Genomic DNA, 22,855 nt, shown 5'->3' with positions numbered 1-22,855 from the left:
TGGGGATTTAATCACTTCTAGATAACTTTCACTTGTAAAATAAGAGTTCCAAATGTTTCAGTTAGTTCAGTTATACCATGTAAATAGTCTGATATATTATGAAACCAATTTTTGGCAAAAGTAGAAACAACTTCTGTTCAGTGCCAAAATTCAAACAGAATTTGTGGTGGCTTTGTAGTTTTATTACCTTTTCATAGGATATTACATTTGGGGTTTTCTTCTGTGTTTCTTAATGTTAGAATTTTGTGTTTTCCATCTGATGCCATATCTCAACTAGTTTAATGTATTTAAAATGTCAGCCTCTGCTTTCTCAATAGCCCAGCTTTTTCATTTTCTTTCCTTTAGCGATCGTCTCCAAAATAACACCTTTTGGGAAGATTTCTGTTAAATGATCTTTTCCTCCAGATTATAGCTGTTTCTACTTTTTAATATGTTGACCCTCCAAACCCTGAATATTTTTTAACCATGTAGCATATATGAACATTGTTCTGAAAAAGTTTCTCTTTGCTTTCAGCCAACAAGTCCTAACAGGGGCTGGTTTGTCCCGCCATTTGGAGGAAACCCCTGGTGGGTGTGCCTTGCCGCTGCTATCCCGGCTCTGTTAGTCACCATTCTGATTTTCATGGACCAGCAAATCACAGCTGTGATTGTGAACAGGAAAGAACATAAGCTCAAGGTAAGCGTCCGTGAAAATGGGGATCTCTGCCTTCTGCTGTTTTCTTCATTCTTGATAATATCTACTGATTCAAAACCAACTGGGCTTTATTGAGAGTTCTCATTATCGGAGAACTCATCAAAGATCCATTTGTTGACAAGGTCCTTGGTGCAGCAGCTCAGGACACACTCTCTTCAATATGAGGAATACATTTCAACTTGTATTTCTGTCACTATCGAAGAAAGGGTGTATGCAACAGTCGCCCCACTTCTGATTTGGGAGTGGTAACCACCTTCCTGAAGACGTGGTAATCAAAGATTTAATTAAGGCTCCTGCTCTCTGTTAAATAAACTCAGTATCTTTTTCCTTTCCAAGAACTTTATAGGGACTAGGAAGTGGGTAGCTAGGTAAATAGAGTGCTTATGTACATTGCAAGGCCCTAGGTTCCTTTCCCACTACTGTACACACTAAAAAGTTGATTGCCTCTGTTTGTGGGTCTAATGTGACGATTTGAAACATGTAGACGGTCTATAATGACCAGTTCAGATCAGAGTAGTTGATCTCTTTAATCACATAAATCTTAGTGCTGGAGAATGAGCAAAGATTTATTGTTAAAGATTTTTCAGATGTGCAGTTACAAGCTGTTGGTAAGTCTTCATACCCCGCTCCCTTTCCTTAAAAGATTCATCTTAGAATCTTAAAGATCATCTTAGAATCGGTAAAGATCATAAAGAATGGAGAAAAGTTTTTATTCTTATATTTTAAGTTTGCAAACATTAGTTGACTGACACTGTCATAGGCCCAAATAATGCTTCAGTGGTACAGGATATTTTTCAAGAGAGCTGCGTAAATTGTTACTATATTAGATAAATTTTATCCATATTTGATGATATTTTAGGTCACTGTAGGTCACAAATAATTTCAAAAATACCATGTGGGGGATGAGAGAGGAATAATAAAAGTAAAAAGGATTAAAATTTAATGGTTACTGACCATGAATCAGGTTATTTTCTAAGCACTTCATATTATATATTAACTCATTACCTTTTTGGAATCTTTTTAATATAAGAGAAACCTAAAAAGGTATTAGAATCATACCCAGAGGCAGGAAAGTACATTGCGCAGAATGAATTTAGCAAAGGATTGGCCGAAGGGAATATCCAGAGAGAATAAGAACATTTGAGTATAGAAACACACCAAGCAGATACATAAACCAGAAAGATGATAAACCATTTACTTAGAACTACAGATGAGGGTGAGGGAGAAGTAAATCTCATAACTCGTAAAACTTGGAATAGAAGAGAACTTCGGTAAAGAGGAGCTGTTTCCATTTTGAAGGTTTCAGGGGAAAGAAAGCAATGATGAACTCCACAGTATGTGAGTCATTCCTGAAGTGGTCTGGGAAGGTGGGGGTAAGGACTCTCAGTGAAAGCCTAGCCTGTGCAGTTGTTGACTTCCCTGGCACAGAGGGTCACCATGAGGAAATCTTCCTGCACAGTTGCTGAAGTCCTAAGGAAGATAGTGATAAGGGATGGAGCGATTTCCTGGTGTATTCAGAGAGGTGGAAGGGTAGAAGGAAGACTGGCCTGTATTTCAATGGAAGGAAAATACGGAAGCATGAGAATTACTAGTGAATTTTGAACTAATGCTGGAGGTCAGAAAGCAGAATTTTATAGAACGAAATCTTGAGGTGGTCACTGATATAAAATACTGCACTGATTCTGCATTATCAGTGGGGGAACAGTGCAATATTCAGTTGGAAACTCCCATTAACATAATTGTATATGTATTGTACACCATGAATAGATAAGGTGCCACATTTTCCATTTGAAGACTTGTTTAACTGCTAAGGTGTGTATGCCTTGCTTCCACAGCAGAACGGCAACCCATTTGTCAGGCTTTTAGTGAATGCTTTACAGTGTCCAATTCTGAGTCTCCTATCCTAATCTGTTAATTCTATAAGGAACACAGTGGAGGACAAGTCTTTCTTGCCATCTTGTTTTGATTTATATTTATATATGTGTGCCTGTGAGAGTGTATATCACATGTGTGTGAGTGCCTGTCGAGCTCAAAAGAGAGCACTGGATTCCCTAGAGTTGAAATTACAGGCAGTTTTGGGCCACTTGATAGGGTTCTGGGAAATGAACCTTGGGTCTGCTAGAAGAGGAGGATGAGAAGCTCTTAACCACTGAGCCATCTCTCCAGATCCTCAAAATTTGTTGTAAAATCTGAAAGTTCATTAAATTCTTCTCTGCCCAAGCAATTTATTTGTCAAAGGTTGGGGGCAGAAGCAAGGGGATGGCATGTTTCTTTATGTGGTTGTTTCCCATAGGGAACATTTAAAAATTATTAAAATATTGTTGTATGAAAAACTTTACAACTGAATTTTATAACAAGACTTTAAGTACGGTTGACTAGAAACAAGTGAAATATTTGTTTATTAGCTAGACTACTAATTTTTATTAATGTCCTTCCGACATGTTTGCAGATATATTAGCAGAGATCACATGTAAATACAGACAGGTTCTAATATCTGATACCCACTACGTACAATCATTTGATTAATAGCATTAATTTTTATAGTGTAAAATACATCACAGTTATCCTCAGCCATGCGGCAAGTTAGATGTCAGCCTTGACTTCAAAAGTCAAGTAAAGAATTTATTTTATTCTAGAGGAGCTTTTATTTGCTTTAGGGAGGCACTTGATCATGTTACTAATAGGAGAAAATAATTTTTGCTTATCCTTAGAAAAATCTATTTATTACTGTTGAACGTTTCAGACATATAAAAAGTAAATACAATGATAGAGTAGTCCCAGATATTCCTTTATTATCAACCTGTGGCCACTACTGTGTCACTTGGGCTCCATATTCTTCTCTGTATGATGCTTTAAAGGAAGTCTGGGCGGCTTGCTGCATTCCCATAAATAATATATGGTATGAATTTCCAAAGGGAAGATCTCTTCAGAACGTAGCTGTTTGTAAGGCTGAAAATACTAACAAAATCACTATCCTCTGAGTTTTCAGTAAATATTATTTCCAAAGGTTTTATAAAGATAGCAAACTAGAAGTTGTGTGTGGATGCATGGGCTCCTCATCGGTGTGAAGGCGCTCATGCAAGCCAGAGGGCAACCTTGGCTGCATTGTGCCCACCTTGTTTTTTGAGACAGGGCCTGTTGTTTGCCTAAACTCACCCAGCAAGGGTAGACTGGCTAGTTAACATGCCCCGGGATCAGCAGTCTGCCTCCACAATACTGAGCCTGAATTCCATCATGCCTTCTTCATGTGGGTTCTAGGAATTCAACTCAGGTCCTCATTTTTGTATGAGAAGCGTGTTGCCAGCCCAATATAATAAACTTTAACGATATAGATTATTTGTTTAAATCTGGATCCAAATGGCATTTGCACACTTGTCATTTTAAAACATTTATAAATTTTTAGTCTATAGATTTTCCCCCCTCTGATCCTCTGTTTTTCTTTCCTTTTAGTTTTTTTCAGAACAATAAGGTTGTTTGTTGCTCTTTCTATAACATCACTTTGTCATTGACAAACCATTGAACACCTTAGTGTGGCTTTTAATGCAACAACAGAAATGGACTGTTATTAGTTTTTATTCCATGGATTTCCTGGTTCTGTGGGGCAGTTCTTGCTGATGTCTCTCTTGGAATTGAAGCTAAATAGTATTGGGTGGTGTCACCCAATCTCAGTGGTGCTGGTTGTCCGTGGTTACTTCTTCACTCGTGTATGTGACTTATATGTTCAATGCATTGTTTTCCCATGAGTTGTCTGCTTCCTCTGTGTCCATTTTCCTCCATGCAGCATGCTCATGCACTATTGCACACTATACATATAGTCTTGCATACTACCCCACCGCATCGCTTCTTAGCCTCCAGGGCTTTTCTATAGGGTTTGAACTTCTCAGAGCATGGTATTTATACTTGTTCCATGGCAACTGATTTCCATGAGTTAAGACATGCAAGATAGAAAAAACAAACAAACAAACAAACAAAAACCAAACAAAAAAAAATTCCTGGTTATACCTGCAGCTGACAGCTTTGCTTCCTGACCTGACCATAATCAGTTAACTAAAGAAGTCACAGTCACTCCTATGGGGATGTAGAGGGAATCCATCTTTGAATGTAGAATGGTAAAGCCATGTTAAAAACAAAGACAGCAGCACATTACACGGGGGATATTTCCCAGCCATTTTTAGAAAATAAATTTTTAAAGATACCAATCTTTATTAGAGATGGCTTCCCCGCATAGGGTCATATACTGTGCGCTACGGTCTTCAGCATTTTCTTTCAATGGTCACTGGATTTGGAAACATGGCAAAGTATAGATTTGATATTATAAGTAAACTATTGGTGACATATATTACTTATCTGCATATCCATCCATCTCTCTGTCTGTGTCCACTCATCCCTTAGTACATGCACACAGATGCACATCCACAGGGAGGAAAGGGCGAGAGAGTAAAGCACCAACCACTTTAAACTGTTTTTAGCTTGGGCTTTTCCAGGCCACATAGGTAATGTGAATTCCAGTCACAAAGTCAACTGCAGGTTTATGCTTCAGAATGTCCTTGGAGATTCTTTTTCATTTGGCAGGATGCTCATTGGCAAGACGGAGAGAAGCCTGACTCCCCATTGACTTGTTTAGTATTGGGAGGGGCTGAGTGTTGGTTTAGTTTACGGTAAGGCTGAATATAGACTTGGACTAATGCATTTTTAATCTGAAAATATTGGAAACCAGCTTTAAATTTTAATCTGTCACCGGCAAAATTTGGCTGGGTACATTTGGAGATACACTTCTATTATATTAATGCTCATCACATTTTCTTATTGATAATTTAGAATTAAATGCATTTAGGATTGATATACTTTATAGGGATTTTATTTCCCTAGACCTTGTAGGAAACATTAGAAACTAGAGAATGTGTTTGCCTTTAAAATGAGATACGGGTATACAAAAAACGAGTTTCTGCCCCTTTTAGAATTGTTTACTTGAAACTGCTCTTTCTCGTGGTGATGGTAATGGTGTGGATGCCAGGCATTTGCCACAAATCCAACACCACCAGTTGACATTTCATCATGAATCAAAGGCTTTGCACTCTGGAAATGGTTTTGTTCTCATTCTGCTGGGCAGTGAGAGCTATGGAGTACCCAAATTGGAGATTCTGCCTGAAACTGTAAAAGACACTAAATGCTCTCACTACAGGCCCTGAACTCAATTCAGAAGAAAAACATGAGGCAGCGATAGCAGTGGGGTCACCGCAGTGTTGAGAGCCGCACACTTGGGGCGGCGTTTGCTTTGGTTCTGTGTCAAGAGACTCTGGCAGTCTGTCCCACTGAAATGACATCCACCTCTCCACTGTGCTGACCAACCCCACACTGAGCTGGCAACACCAAAACTCGTGGCTGTTTGGGGCCATTTTGGCTAGTTACACCCTTTGTCCTACCTGCAGAGTACTCAAAAGCAAATCGAGTTCATCACGGTCAGGCTGGAGCAGAGCCAGCTTCAGACTGCAAAACCAGAGAGATGTCTCCCACAATGGTGACTTCAAGAGCTGTTTGTCGGAGGCAGAAATCATTTAGAAACATTATCTGGAGAAAGATATCATATAATCCTGGCAGTCACTTTTCCTATAACATACTTTGTGGTGAAACCTTTTAAATATGATATTTTCATGGTTTGTTTTTAATTAAAAAAAAACAACTTCCAACCTTCACCTAGCTCTGTATTCTTTGTATCAGTCCTTGTTATCATAATCTTGAATTTAGCACTCTTATTTCAAGCTCAAATTTTGTAATAGTTCAGCCAGTGAAGCATCATAACCAACCTCCCTCGCTTCTTCAAACACATGATTTTTTTTGTTTTGTTTTTAAAGTGACATTCTTACACATTAGTCCTATGTCTAAAGAACCTCGGCCATCTAAACTTTCGCCTCTTGACTATCTGTTTCTCCCAGCCTGACATATAAAGAACCTTGTCAAACAATGGCAACCTAGATTTCAAGCACTTGGTTACAAGTGCCAGCCACTGCTCTGCTTAAATGGTTTGTGGTTTCTTGATTCTCACAGTTCTCCTGCTGCTGTGGGCTGGAAGATCAATTCCTCACTCCTCGGTCATCGCTGTTCATCAAAAGTGGCTCCATCCTCAAAGCATTTCTAAATATAAAACCCCCAGTGTCACCTTGCTTCACCCCAGTGTAATTCTTATTGCCCTTGCTTTTTGTTTTTTCTTAGTGATTTATATTATTCTGTGCCAGTGGTCACATGATAGCTCCTTCAGGGCTTTGTGCAATTACTTCATCCTTACTTCTCAGCCAAAAGAGTTTCAGAGTAAGCCCCACGGTTTATTCCTCTTGCAACTTTTCTGTGGCCCACCAAAATTCTACGTAGCCTCAATAAACACACGTAACTGAAATGCTTTATTATCTTAGTCATGTAGTTCCTAGCTTTATGATACAGGGTGTGAGACAAGAACTGAAGAACCTGCAAGTCATCCCCACTCCCTTCAAATGGCTTCTTACACGGTCCTTAGCCATAGTTAGATGAGACACCCCGAAACACTCCATCTTAGTTTTTAGGATCTCTTCCAAATTCACGTGAATTTCTGTGTAGAGTCCATTTAAATTTCATGCCAGGCTGAGCCCTCTTAGCCATCTCATCTGCTGCCTCTTGGTGGGAAATTCTCAGCACCCCAAATCCCGTGAGCTCCTAGCATGGTGAGTGCTTGCCCCATGTCTGTGTTTTCTTTCCAGTTCTTCCTCTCTTGTCATCCTTGTACCACACCGAAGTGTTAAGCCTCTGGTCCTTTTCTCTCTTTTCTATTTTGATTTATGTGGACTTAGTCTTCAATGATTGTTTTTTTGTTCTGTATTAGCGAGGGATATGCAGTTTCCAAGAGACGATTTCTTGTTTCGTGCTGAAAATACTTGGCCGTTTCAGAAGCTGGAGTCTCCTTTGGGTTTATAGTCATGAAGTCAAGGACATTTTTAGATTGCTTCTTATATACAGAGCACTTGTGCTGGATAGTGAAGGTAAAACTGTTTTAATATCTGGTCTCTTCCCGGAAGGAAGTGTCGAGGTTAGCGCTCACCCACCTGACTTCTGTCCTTGCACTGGATCACTTGCTAGTGCCTTCCTCCAGCTAGTCACCTGCATTCTCTGTAAGCTTATTGTTTAATTGAGCATGGGGCCTAGTACAGAATAAGTGTTTAGTAAATGTGTATCCAATAACAGTTTGCCACACAGAAGCCCCAGCGTGAGGAGGAGCCTGATGTATCAGGAGGCAGAGAGCCAGCCAACAGGACACGTGACTCCAGTCGAGGTCAAAGGGAGTGGGTTCAGATCGCACAACACAAGTTCTGTCAGCCTCAGCGTCCTTGCCAGTTGGAGCAATGCTGTTGGCAGTGGCTGTATTGTGTCCTGAGAGCCATTTGTCAGTATGTCTGGGCTCTGTCCAGGGTAGCCTCTTCTCTCAAATTGCGATACTCAAAAAACGTCTCCAGACACTGCTAGATACTGACAAGAGTGTGGGGTGGCCAATAGTTATAGAAATAAAAATGTCCATGCGTGTCCTTAGAGATGGTTTTATTCTGTTCAGTTTTCACTATTATTGTATTTTAAGTGAAAACTGGAAGCCATCGAACAGTCTTGATCAGGAGAGAGTCATATATTGATTAAGATGTGTGAAGATTAGCCTGTGAAGAGAGCCCATTGTGAAGGGGCAGTAGTAGCATCCTGTGATAATGACAGCCTGGAGGGATGAAGGATGCTGGTTCATGTGGAGGAAAGGGGGATTTGAGTTGAGACTCAACTTGATGGACTTTAACATATGTTAAGTTGGGCAAAGAATACAAGTTTGAAGAATTGCATTTGAAACGCTCACACTAAGGAAGGTTGGGAGAATTGAGCGAAATGAGGCTGCTATATAATCCAAGAGAATCTAGAAAAACCAGTAGCAAAGAGAGACGATAAGGAGCAGATAAGTTTTATGCTATTTTTGAATATTTCTATTCCCTGTCCTCCTTCCAGTTTTTAGATCAGGGGTGGCAGTATTGGCACATTATTTTATTTCCATTCAAACTGAGCCTTTCAAATGCTTCTAGCTAAGGGGTGCCTTTGGGAGAGCCTTGTTTCCACGTGTCTCTGAGCTGATTGTGAGTGTGGCTTCTCTAACACAAGTGTTGGCTTTAAAGAGTTTACAGCAGTAGCTTGGGGGCAAAGCTTTTACCATCTTTTCAATATTGTGCCTCTAGACTTTAGTGTATGGAGGACATTGACCTAGACATAGTAAGTTGTGAATGTTAGTAAACCTTGCATGTTGATATTCGGCAAAATAAATTCATTAGGCATACACCATACACACACACACACACACACACACACACACACACACACACATATATATATATATATATATATATATATATATATATATATATATATATATATATAGAGAGAGAGAGAGAGAGAGAGAGAGAATCTCCGTGTCTTTAAACTACTAGGAAATATGAAAGCCAGTGTCAGTCTTCGATCTGTAAAGACTAAGCCAAGGAGAAAAGTGGAACTTATGGCAGGCAGATGTTAACACGAGGAGTGACCCAAAAGGCATTAATGAGGGAAGCACACTGAAGGATTCTCATGTGTGGTGTTGGTGTAGAATTCAAGGGGAACATGGGTCAAGAAACATGGGCTGGAGACATTGGTTCTCATACCAAAGGCCAGGTCCTAAATGGCCCTGCGGTAGCATCGTAGACATGAACACTGGTAGGGGAAGGCAATTCTCAATGTACAGAGTCCAACCACCTCCGTCTTCATAAACGCAATATCCTCAATGAACTGTGGCATCTGCCTCTTAGCTGGTTCTGCTGGCCTTGCCCCTATTCAATCTGTTCATAACACAGTAGCCACAGTGCTTAGATCATAGCAGTCAGATCACTCTGTGGCTAAAAGTCCTCCAGTGGTATCCCGTCTTACGCCTGATGCAAGCCAAAGATATTCTGACTCCTCTTGGGGCTTACTACCAAGTAAGATGCTTTCAAAATGTATGCTGTTCATTGCTGTCCCACACAATAGGAAGGCAAATACATGAGAGCAGGGTTCTTCTTATTTGTTCACAGACGTATCAGCAGTAGCTAGAATCATGCCAGGTACTAGGGTGCCAGTGAATTATTTGTTGAGAAAATGAATTTGATTGAGATCTCAAATATATCATGATGCTCACTTCTTTGGTCATTATAGAATACATTTATGTCACCCTACCCCATATGTGCCTTCTTTTCTTCTGTCTTACTCCACTTCCAATTCACATATTTATGCATTCCTATAGCAAAATGATTCTATACATGTATGAGTGAATGTCTGTCCGCAGTCAAACCTGGCTTTTTGAGACCATGCCTCAGCTGTGCCAGCTCTCCTGCCTGCTGTGCATTCTCTGGGAATCTGGACCTTGTGTGCGAGCCGTGGATAAACGTGGCGATGCTGTTTGAGGAGAGCGGTGTTCTGACAAACTGTAACAGGATCCCAATGATAACACCCTCTGGGTTGGTGGTGTAAAGCACATCCCCACTCTCCGGGGTTAGCCTCTCTATTCTCTTGGATCAGCCATGGACTGACTCTTGATACCACTCCCTTCATGCTGTGCAGATGGGCAGCTTTAGTTTCCTCGGTTCCACAGGGGGATGAGCCTTTGATTTCTTCATAAATAGAGCAGAGAAATATAACCACAGAAAAACACTGGGGACATGATAACAGTATTTATCTAGTGAGTAAAGGAGCTAGACCTTTCGTTGTGTTGTCTGCCCGTCCAGTCAGTAAATGTTATTGAGACCACAGGGTGGTCTATTTTGATTAAGGGAGTATTCTTTACTTTGACCATGGTGGCTAGTAAGCGGTTAAATGGCTATGCTCAGACTATGAGAAAGGAGAGATGGTTAGCTACATGCCATCTCAGGATTGTGTAGGGTATCTTCATATACACATAGTAGCATTGTAAGTAGCATTCTGCTAAGGACTGTCCCACAGAGAGGATGGTCTGTTGCTTTGCAAGCTCTCTGGTCATGATACCTTCACAGTCGCTACCATGCTGGCCACGGCCTCCCTCAGTGAGCACACACCATGTCCCATGTCGCAGCTACACCCTTGGAAGTTGCTACCAGGTCCTTTGCTGTGGTTCCCTCACCAAATGGTCCCAGGAACTCTCCAGATAAGGGGCCCCACCTTCATTTTGGGGGTTTACAAAATTGGATACAGAAAGATTAATTCATAATGAGTAGATACCAAGAGAAATGGACATATGTCTAAATTAATATTTCAGAATTGTAATAGAACAGTATCTGTGCAGGTGCTGGAGGAGCTGGTTTTGTGTTTAACACTGGAGGAGTATTATGAGCAAGGGGAAGTCTCTCCTCAAAGGGTTCCCTTATGAGAGATATTGTTAGGAAGCAGAACAAGGTTCTTTTGTTAACTGTAATTCCAGCACCTGACTACATCTAGAGGACAAGTTCGGGTAATCTCTGTACGTGTGCTGTGACTTCTTTCTGCAGAAGGGAGCTGGGTACCACCTGGACCTATTCTGGGTCGCTGTCCTCATGGTGGTGTGCTCTTTCATGGCTCTTCCCTGGTATGTGGCTGCTACGGTCATCTCCATTGCTCACATCGACAGTCTGAAGATGGAGACAGAGACTTCTGCACCTGGAGAACAACCCAAGTTTCTCGGAGTGAGGTGTGTTGTCACAGGGTCATGACCCCCTAAAGCCCATGGGTACACATCTTTGTGTCAATCATGTGGAGGTGGACACCGTCTGGGAATGAGGTGGATGGTAGTTGTCAATCATGTGGAGGTGGACACTGTCTAGGGATGCAGTGGATGGTGGTTGTCAATCATGTGGAGGTGGATACCGTCTGGGGATGAGGCGGATGGTGGTTGTCAATCATGTGGAGGTGGATACTGTCTGGAGATGAGGCTGATGGTGGTATTTAAGTAAATTATCTTTTCCAAAAAGGACCTTTTTTCTTTTTTAATGTTTTTTTCGTTTTTCAAGACTAGGTGTCTCTGCGTAACTCTGGCTGTCCTGGAACTTGCTCTGTAGACCAGACTGTCCTTAAACTCAGAGATCTGGCTGCCTCTGCCTCCCGAGTACTGGGATTAAAGGTGTATGCCATTACCACCAGCAAGAAAGGACTTTTTAATAAAAAAGATAACTTGTTGCTTTTAGTTTGATTCTTATAGTATGTAAATTTTCTTGATTTCTATCATCTTAAGTGATGCAGCATGAGAACATAAGTGATTTATTGTCTTCAATATGCAGCTGAGTGCTGCAGAGTGCTGGAAATCAGTCATGTGTAGACCTCAGAACCTTAAGTGTGCCATGATTCCTAGTATTCTATGAAGGAGTCAGGAACTCTCATTTCCCAGCCAATTTCTATTCCCACAAGAACTTGAGAAAGTATAACCTTCAAATATTAAATCAGAGTACTTGTGAGTGTTACTAGTAGAAAACCTTTATACACCATTGAGTGTCTTGTTTTTGTTTTTTTGTAGTAAGCTTTGCTCCCAAGAGCTAGGTTGCATAGCTCACCCAACGGAGCCATCATTTCCCACGCCCCAACAGTGGGTGATTCTTTCTTGGGGGTTGGAGGGTGTTGGACTGTATCATATTTGTTAAAAAGTACTTCTGTTGTTGCAGATTTGGAAACTAGACTGTTGCGATTTATTGCACTCATGAAATTTCCCTGAGCTGTTTGTTAATTAGAATGTGGGACAATGTAATATCTGTCTCCCATGAAAGAAGGTATAATTACACAACAGCACAAGTTGTTTGAAAAATAAGGGCTTCCAAGAAGCCAGTAATTGATGGACCAAGTGCAAGCGATTTTTCTTTCTTGGTTCTGAAAGGAGCAAAAGCATTAGAAGAATCACTTTTTTTCTTCATGAGTTCAATAGTTTCAAGATATTTTTAAAGTTAACGCTTATATTGAATTCATAGGATATTCTTGAGATCTGAAGAACATCATAGCAATATCGTTGATGCTTTAGCCCAACACTGATTTGGTCTTTTTTGAAGGTCTGTGAAAACTGGAATTGGATTGATAATCTTTGACTTTGTTTCAGGGAGCAAAGAGTCACTGGAACCCTTGTGTTTATTCTGACTGGCCTGTCCGTCTTCATGGCTCCCATCTTGAAGGTAAATACATACAACATGTACCTCTTCCCCTTCCTTGAAACACTCACTAACAACCAGACACACAAGTGTGAAATGCTTACAAGATTTCATAGGACATGGAAGCAGGGGTCCATTAGAAAAAGGACTTTAAAAATACCTGCCTTGGTTTCCCCTTCCACCTGCGCATTCTTATTTATTTATTTTTTTGCTGTTATTTTTGTGGTGTGACATCAGCAATATTGAAATACAGAAGGGCAGTGGCATACGTGTCCCTCTCACTGGTCTTCCTCTCTGCCCAGCACATGCTCTTTATTCCCCTTGTCTTCCACCCCTCTATCCACTTGCTTGTCCCCAAGTCCTGCCCCTTCCCAGACCCCCACAGAATGCTAATGATCACGCTGAATTTCTTTCCACTCTTTTGAGTTATGACCACATTTCTGTTTTTCCTTGAGTCAGAAGGCCTATTAGTCCTGAAAGGGAGATGAGAATAAAATGACTGATTTATAATTGGAAAACTTGAGAAATAAACTTTTTTTTTTGAGAAATGAACTTTTGAAGAATCATGGCATGATAGAATATTTAGAAGGTTGGAAATCAGTGTTTGGGATGATCGATGGGGTGGGCATCTATGTAGACAGAGCAACACACATACAATGGCCCCTTTGGGAGAAAGAACTAGAGATGAAAACTGACGTTTTTACTCGTGAAGCTTCCTGTTTTTATGATCCAAGCTATCTTCTCTCTCTTCTTTCTATTATAAAAATAATCTTCTTTCTATTATAAAAGTAATATTCCTCACCAATGAGCGGTAATTCGCATTTTATACTTAGTGCAACTGTGACTTTGCCCAGACCTGACAACCGTGAGCAGCCACTGTTAACAATAGCTTACTGTTTTTCAAACTGAAACATTTTATTTTTAAACAGCTTAGCCTTTTAAGACTTTTGGATGCTTATTTGGCTGCACAAATAATGTAGTGATATTGCATGACTCTAAACACTTTAAGGGATGTTCAGGCATGACAGGGAGCAGCAAAAGCTTTCTCCTTCTCTCGGATTAGCAAGTTTCTTTCTGTGATAGTGGAGGGAGCTCAACTTCTGAGTCTAGAGACCAACTTTGCCTTTCAAGTACTAGGCTCATGCATACATTTGGTATGACATAATTAATAAATAGTTAAAATACTTGCTTATCCACCATTTACCCTTGGTTTACATAGTTTCCGTTTTCTGGTTAGCTTCTGAACAGGGTCATAAAGGACCCACAGAGGAACTGAGGTTAAACATGGTGTCAGAAAATTATTTCTGGCCTGTGTTCCATAGAGACAGGAAAATCCATGGTCAGTTCTACAAATGCAAGGAGGTGGATCTAAAGGCTTAGTGCAGTGGCTCTCATCCTGTGGGTTGTAGCTCCTTTGGAGCTGAATGATTCTTTCACAGGGGTCACCTAAGACAATTCGAGAACACAGATATTTATGTTACGATTAATAATAAAGGCAAACTTACAGTCATGAAGTAGTAATGACATAATTTTATGGTTGGGGGTCACCGTGCGGAACTGTATTAAAGGGTCGCAGCATTAGGAAGGTTGAGAACCACTGGATTAATGAATTTGAATCATTGTACCTTCTGCCAAGGACTTTTAGCTGTTTCTGTTCCCCTGGCAGGTCCTAGCATATGATGTTGGTGGAAATGCTTAGTGACACCCTTATTTACCTCATGCAACGATATCACATTTGGAGGGGATACTGTGGGCAGCTGGGACCCTGTACTGTGGGAAGGAAGCACCAATCCCTGGCAGCTGGGCTCATGCAGTACACTGTCACAGTGTATCTTGCTTTTCTGGGGTCTCCTAGAAACGAAGTTTCTATGGAGTGGCAGCTGGCAGAAATCCTTCCAGTTTTCAAATGTGCTCACCGTCACCCAACCCTCCATTTTGTCTTGTATATGATTTGCTGTCATTAAAACAATATAAAATCCTCCTGCTTCAGGAAAGGCAGTTGTACTTAAAACTCCCGTGTTTGTGTTACAGAAAATTTGGTTTTAATTATGGGGAACCTGTTAGTAGGTGTGTATGTGTTGAAGAACATGGGTCAAAGAATCCCAGGCTAACTCCAAGATATGCCAATTATATTTTTCTCTATTATAAGGGGCAAACTCACGAAACAGGAATGAGAAGTCCAACCTCAGCTGTGTAGCATGGGAACCACAGAGAGAGAGAGAGAGAAGGAGAGAGAGAGAGAGAGAGAGAGAGAGAGAGAGAGAGAGAGAGAGAGAGAGAGAGAGAGAGAGGTTTTCTCCAAGTACCCAAAAAATCACATCCTAACCTGGTCCAACCTCTTAAAGATCATTGGCTGACAGAGATTCCCCAACAGCTCCCCCTTTTGTCTAAGAAGAGAGTTCCAAACCCAATACAAACTATATATATTAGGAACAGATATCAAGTATAAAATTAGGATTGCAACCATCACATACAATATTAAGCAAGGAATACATGCTAAATGTTTTAATAAACATTCTATCCTAAAGAGTCTAAGTCTTGCATTGGAGCTTGGCTAAATAATAAGAGGAAGGTAACTATGACTGTCTAATCTTCAACCCCATCAAAGGCCTGAGAAGGGAAATAATATTACTTGAGTGGACAGACATACAATCAAGCAGCTTTCAAAATGTAAAGTATATACAGAGACTACTGGCTACCTGAGCAATCACCCACAGTGTCATTTGCAGTATTGAAGCAACCAACTTTGGCTTATGCCTAGTGTAACTTACAGGCCATCTTTAGAGGCAGGAAATTTTTCAGAACTGTCTTACCCTATCTTGGCAAGATTTGGCAGTCCTTTTCCTTGTATTCTGCTTATACACCATGTACTTTGTCAGTGGTCAAGGCATGGGCATTTCCTTGTCCAAAGGCCAATTGTGCCAAGAAGAAAACAAACTACAAGTGGAGTGTCTTTGATGTTTAACATTCTCTAAGGAATAGATCGGTGCTGTCAGGAGCAATAGTGTCTCACATCAACAGAACCCTCAGTTATTTAAATGCCATGTTCTACAGATCCTTGAAGTGGTTGAAGATTACCTATCTAGGCAGAATACAATCTCTATGTATCTAAAGAACCTAATTAATCTGACTATGTGTATAACAAACGTGAGTGACTATTGACTTATAATGCTTAATACTTTTATAACTTAAAGAATAAGACTTCATATTAGAATATTAAACAATCTTTAAACAACTGTGTACTAAAGGAGGACAATGACCTCAATATATAAACTGTGTATAAGTATCTTGATCAGAGGTAGGAATATATATTGTAATATGATAAATATATCCTAAAATTGTATTAATATACAAAAGGTCTTAAACAGAGATAGAAACATATATACATACAATCTGACAAAATAACTTTGCATAGGTGTACAGGTATTGTAAACAGAAATAACAAATATAATTTAAACTTGTATCAATATACAAGAAACTATACCAATGTAAATTTTCCATAAATAATAGCTCACAAGTATTTACTTTATTACTCACTATTAGTATTATTATTATTAATGTGAATAAATTCACACTAAATTACCTATTAAGATTCCCCATCATGTATGGCTCCGAAGGGGCACACAAAACAAAACCTGTTTAAACTGTTAGCTTTAGAAAGACTGACAAAACTCATAGTAACAACACACATTATTCCTTTTTTTTCTTCTGGATTTTTCGACACAGTTTCTCTGTGTAGCCTTGGCTGTCCCGGAACTCACTCTGTGCACTAGGCTGGCCTGGAACTCATAGATCCTCATGCCTGTGCTTCCTGAGTGCTGGGATTTAAGGTGCACACCACTACTGCCCAGCTTCAGCCAGCGGTTTCCCCAATGTAGGAAATGAAATTGTTTTGCCAATCTAGCTCACAAGAGACTATGGAACCCCTGATGTTAAAGCAGCAAGGGTGAAGCCTTTCCTCTCGCTTGAGTAAGCTGACATCTCCTGATAAGGATGGCTCTTTCAGATCACGTGCCCTTCTCAGCCCTGACAAGTTCTATGGAAATATCAGAGGTGCCTTGTTAGCATTTACAAAGTCAATACAGGAAGAAGCAGATGTTAAGAGCACAGTTTAACTGAAACGTAAGCCATGGCTAAGGAAAAGGTATAATTAATAATTAACCTCAAAATTCATGCAGAAAGTGGTGTCACGGGTTACCCTCCCATGTGACTCTCTCTCTCTCTCCCTCTCCCTCTCCCTCCCCCCTCCCTCCCCCCCCCCCCCTCTCTCTCTCTCTTTTAAGCAACAGGTGATAACTTCAGAGAATAGTTTTACTTAAGATTCTGCCTTTTAAAGTTAGATCAAATGTATGGGAAATAGAGTTACATGTCAGTTTTTTAAAAATGAAATGGTTCAACTCCTTCTCTGCTCAACTCCTTTTCCTCCTCACAAGTTTAGTGGCCTGAGATGAGATCAGAAATTTTCTTGCATGTGTGAAGCCATAGAGGTGCTTGCCTGCTTACGCAAGGTTACTTTGAACATGCAGTTTATGGCCTCCGTTTTGATCTCCGTGCCGAAATCCGTCTTTCATGTGGAGGAATGTAAGAAATGATAGTGTACCAGCTTTAAGTTCGTGAGGATACCATTGACCCTGGCCAGCTGCAGTCACAGATGCCTCAAAGCACTAAATCGCGTCATCACTTAGTTCAGAACTGCTGGGAAGTAAGAATAACTGGCTTCCCAGGCTGGCGACCTGGCTTCCGCTGAGCATCCACAGTGGACAAGCTGCCGGGGACTGCTAGTGTTCTGTAAGTGGTGACCGCGGAGCAGCAAAGAGATGAAAGGCTGCGCTGCCTTTCCCTGTTTTCCTGGCACGACTCAAGAAATAAAGATCAAGTAAAGTTCACTGCTGCCTCTGCTTAGATTAGTTTATCTTTAACGTGAGGCATGGCCAAAAGTGATCGTTAAGATTTGTTAGTGCACTAAAGTGTGGAAGACAGCCTTTAATTTGTACTTGGCAGATGCTTGATCTCCACATGCATCCTGGACCATGGGCGCAGGGCAGCCATGGTAGAGATGACCGCGGGTGGTGATGACGTTAAGCTACTGTCTGTTGAGCTGGGCCTCAGATTAAAGAGTCATCACAGATTTAGAAAATTGAGTCTTCCACCGGTGCCTGTAAGAACTATATGAATAATATTTCTGCTTTAAATAAAGGGAAATTATGAATAACTCATTAGATTTCAAAATGCATAGGTGATAGAGACAAGATTTGAACTCAGGAAGTTCTGGCAAAAAACCAGCTCTGTAGCCTTGTACAATGTGTGCCTTTCAAAATAAAACGTGGTACTTGGCCTTCAAAGAATCTCTGCTTTCTTTTCTCATAAGATTATCTTTCCCAGATTCTTTGATCTCACTTGGAATCCTTTTTATGTCGAGAAAATGATGTAACTTTCATAAACCCCTCTTCAGACCTCATTCCAGGCTGTGCACCGGAGGCTTCTTTATCCGTATAGATTTTTAAGACTTAAGAGAGTTAGGGAATTACATTAGTAACATATTGCCAGGGCAGGCTAGCTGAAAGAGTAATATAGTAGAAATTAACTCAAGCAGGGCTTCAAGTCAGACCGTTCAGTCGGCCCTCCCTGCACCCTAGCCACTCTCCCCACCTGCCCTGCCCTAGTCCCTCCGTGAGGAATCAGGGAGACCTCTGGTTGGGAACTGCAGGCAGCTTCCTCGACGCATCCGTCGTCAATGCCCTTGGGATAAGGATGGGATAAGCTCTACATTCATCATTTGTTCCTTGTCATTTTAATTAACTAATTGGCAAGATGTTTTTCTGTCATGTGGTCCTACCATAGGTGCTTTCTACTGAAGGGGGCTCAGAGTAAGAGAAACAAGCAAGAGTCTCAGTATCCAGTAGCTAGAATCCAAATCCAGGTCTGCTCAACTTCTGTTACCAATGCCTTACTTTTAGTGATAGACACACACACATACACACACGAACACACACGCATGAATGCACGCACGCTGAATATAAAGCCATCCAGAGATCTTGGTCCTTACTGAGTTCTTAGCCGTTGTTGGTAACCACAGTTTCCCCTTTTTATCAAATGTCCTTGCACATTTTTTCCTCTGGGAGTGTTCCACTACAATTCACAAATCATTAGGAGATACACGGGAAAATATAGAGACCAGTTCACCAGAATTAGAAAATTTGGTGACATAGTATTAAGATGTTAAATCTTATTTTGATTTTGTCTCACTTTTATTATTCCATATAGGTTCAGCCATTTAATTCTTTCATTTTTTTTTTTAGCGTTTACTGTATATAACACTTCCTTGAAATTCTCCTCTTTTGCTTCCTGGGTATCATTAATGATATAATTGTTTACATGGGTTACCACTTAGGAATCTTGACATGCCTATGAAATGGGTATTTTTAGTTTCTCCTGCCTTGCTCTGTAAAAATGTCCACTATCACTGTTTTATTGTACATGTTTTGTAGAGTTCATTACTTATAGATATTGTCACATGGCAATCTTTCTGCCTCAGCCTCTTACACAAGCATGAGCTATCCTACCCTGGGTGGCTCTCACTTTTAAAAGCATTTTTTTCTTCTCCTTTTGAGAACTTTCTGTTTTGGTGAATGATTATACTGTAATTAATTTTTAAACATTGACCTTCTGATGTGATCCATGAACTAATTCTATGAAAGATACCCTCTACCCCAACAGGTCTGTAAGGGTTCATTAGTTTCATTTATATTTATATTGATACATAAGCATTTGTATCATATTAATCTAACCAAAAATCAATTTTACAACCTATGTGTACTGTTTTTCTCCCAATTGATATATGTGTTAGTATCCCTAATTATTTTCTTACTTACATCCATGCATGCCATCCCATGTTGTAGATTTTGTGAAATCTGTTAACGTAAGTTCAGAGAATGAATTTACCGCCCAAGGCAAGGCACAGTGTTCCTCTGCTATAATAGCAGAACACAGTAGGGGAAAAAAAGTGTAGTTAAAGCCCAGGGCGGGTTAGGCCTTTTGTAACACTTCCAAACTGGAGAAGTGCTTTACTCAGATTAAAACAAACAAACAAATAAATAAATAGCCACTGCATGGCTGGAGAGATGGCTCAGCAGTGAAGAGCCCTGACTACTTTTCCAGAGGACCTGGGTTCAATTCCTAGCACCCACATGGCAACTCCCAGCCGTCTATAATTCTAATTCTGGGGAAATTGACACCCTCACATAGACATGCATGCAGGCAAAATACCAATGCACGTGGAATAAAAACTAAATTTTAAAAAAAGAGGTAACTACTGAAGAAACCCAAGCAGTTTCCCATGAATCAACTGTTCTTTCCTGCATCTACTCCTCCTTTTTTTACTTGGAGCATTAGAAGTGTAATAATAAACGAAAAAATATCATCACATATCTAGGGAAAATAGGTGCATTAAAAATGATCAGAGACATAAATTAAATCATTTACGCATCTTATTTTTTTAATCTTTGAAAAACGTCCATAGAGAGTCATGAGTTAACCTAAGCACACATATGCTGAAAGACTTGGAGGCTTGTGTTTGAGGCCAGGTGGTTTGAGTGTGATGTGCCTACCGCTCTGTGGTCACTGCCCAGTATTGCAGCAAGCTGGCTGCCTGCCAGCGTGGTCCTCCTACCCACTCCATCATTCGGTTCCTTTTCTTTTTCATTCTTTTCTGAGCTCAAGATTAAAATGAGTTCCGACAGAATTGCTAATCCTTTTTCGAGCAAACACTTGACGGTTTTGTAGAAATGTGTATTTTCCCTACTGAACTTTGACCATTTCTGTAACTAACCGGTAATAACTGGAGGCAGCTGCGGTTCATTTTAGACTTCACCAGTTCTCAATGGTGACCAGAGGGTCCCAGGCAGAGCAGAATGAGGGAACTGCAATAAGATGGTTCTAGAAATGATGCTTCATTTAATACACACAGTAGTTTTAAAATTCTACCTTAAAGGAATACTCTGTCTGCTGGTTATAATGGCCTCCCACACGCGGATTTGCTGGCTGACTTTAATCACGTTTCCGGTTTTGTATTTTAGCTTTGAAAAGTCCTTTAGGTTTTGGAACTTCTTTTCAAACCCAAGGCTGATGCCTGTTGTCATCCGGACAGATTTCTCAGAATTAGCATATTGCTTGATTCCCTAGTGTGACAACTAGCATTTCACAGGTCTAGGGGCAAACAACATGCCCACGTGGATTAGTCCTTCTCATTGTTAAAACCCTTCACGCTGTTGTGGATATTTTACTAAATAACGCATTAAAATATTAATGGAGTTTTAAAAGATGCGCATTAATCCATACGTGTAATTAATTGCTTCCAGGTGTTCCCTGCTGCTTTCAAGCCACCTTCTTATTAGTTTGTAGCTAAATAGTCCTGACAAGCAAAGGGACAGCCATTTGATGTTTATTTTACTGAGAGAGGCATTTTCTCACAAGCTGATACATCTTTTGGCAGAAGTTAGTAAGGAGAAACCAACAGACTGTTACAAAAGGATGTTGGTTCCAGCACAAGGCAATTTGCTACCTCTGCCTGTACCTCATAGCCCACACAAACATCTGGGTTGCATAGTCCAATGCTTTTAAGAGCCAAGGGAGCCCAAACAGTTTCCCATTAAAAAAGTATTGTCGAGGACATGTATGCTCATTATTAGAAAAAAAGAAGGAAAAGTTAAATTAATTTGAAAGTTCCCTTTGTCTTCATTTAGTTCTAATCCAAGCTTAGACTTTTATCAGTTGATGAGCTATATGCACTAACCAGTTTGAGGCTGCTCGTTGTTACATACTGGGTTTTCGTTCAGGTTTAACCTCCATTTAAATTCTCCCTCTCCCTAAATCTCTGCAACACTGTTTTAAATCCGTTTCCCTTGTTTTCCTTTCCAGTTTATCCCCATGCCTGTTTTGTATGGTGTGTTCCTGTACATGGGCGTGGCCTCACTTAACGGTGTGCAGGTAAGGTTCTCCAGCGGTCTGAGCAAGCTGCGTGTGTCTCAGAGAAGGATGGTTCTAGATCTGTGATGGAGGCGCTAATCATTAACCACACACTCTTTATAAAATACGTTCATTTTCTACTTCCTCAATCTTTCATCGGCTTTTCAATTCTGATGTCAGCAACGAAACTAGCCGGTGTCAAGAAATGCTGTTCTGGACGCTTATTCCTGCAAGGGGTCATCTGGTGGGGAAAGGTGCTCTGTCCTGCTGTCACCACCACCGACACCACCACCTCCCCCTCCCCACTCCTCCATGCCCCTCCTTTCCCCATCTTCCCTTTTCTCATCTTTCTCTTGACCTTGTTTGATTCTGCGTTGCCCACTTCTAAGCTCAGTGATCAAAAGTTTGGCAGCAATAAACAATTAGAATTCATGTGTATTGGGTATTTCTGTCATCGAAAATTTCAGCTGTTCACAACTTCAGTTAAAATGTCCACCCCTGCCCTTGCCAATGGCCCTGCCCCTGCCAGTGCCCCTGCTTCTGCCCTGGTCCACTTTTTAAAACATTTGCTAGGGAAAACATTGTGAGGGGCTTTGTCTCTCCGCGGAGGTTTAATTTAATTGGCAGCAGGAAACTGGAAGTTCCGCTGCTTTCTGGCACCCTGTTAATTGTAGCCTTTTTTTAGCGCTCAGTAATGCTTTAATGGGAAAAGACTGCGTGTTCTGTGAACATCGTAAGAATTCATTTGAACTCCTTCAAAACAGCCCTTGCTTTCATTTATTGCATTTGTATTAACTTGGTTTTAAAGTCAGATAGATCTGGGCAAATGGCCAGACCCCCCAAAAAGCGAAGCAAAGCTCCTTCACTATTCCTGGTTTTGATCCAGGAGAAGAGTTCTTCCGCACTGGGATATTTGTTAGGAATCATAAAGTAGTTCTTCATGGGCCACACCAGGTGAATGGCAGCATAAGTTGATTTGTGCCAGTGAAGCGTTTAGGAAGTATAGCTTTGTAAAATATTTTATTCTTGTCTGTCATTAAAAATACCCTTTCTTCTCCAATAT

General features: G+C 40.6%; 1 protein-coding gene across 6 annotated transcripts in view; it reads left to right on the top strand.

The window, feature by feature from the left end:
- Slc4a4 (solute carrier family 4 member 4) overlaps positions 1 to 22,855 on the top strand; it is a 419,959-nt gene that overhangs the window by 381,607 nt on the left and 15,497 nt on the right. For all 6 annotated transcript variants that reach the window (XM_075944451.1, XM_075944453.1, XM_075944452.1 and 3 more), the window contains 4 exons: positions 515 to 676; positions 11,212 to 11,390; positions 12,780 to 12,852; positions 21,745 to 21,813. In XM_075944451.1, the coding sequence (XP_075800566.1) occupies positions 515 to 676; positions 11,212 to 11,390; positions 12,780 to 12,852; positions 21,745 to 21,813 (483 nt within the window). The remainder of the gene's footprint in view (positions 1 to 514; positions 677 to 11,211; positions 11,391 to 12,779; positions 12,853 to 21,744; positions 21,814 to 22,855) is intronic.

The sequence above is a fragment of the Microtus pennsylvanicus genome, chromosome 12, assembly GCF_037038515.1.
Source record: "Microtus pennsylvanicus isolate mMicPen1 chromosome 12, mMicPen1.hap1, whole genome shotgun sequence".
Classification (NCBI taxonomy): domain Eukaryota; kingdom Metazoa; phylum Chordata; class Mammalia; order Rodentia; family Cricetidae; genus Microtus; species Microtus pennsylvanicus.
Note: the sequence above shows the minus strand (reverse complement) of the source record. Positions and strands in the feature narration are given on the sequence as shown.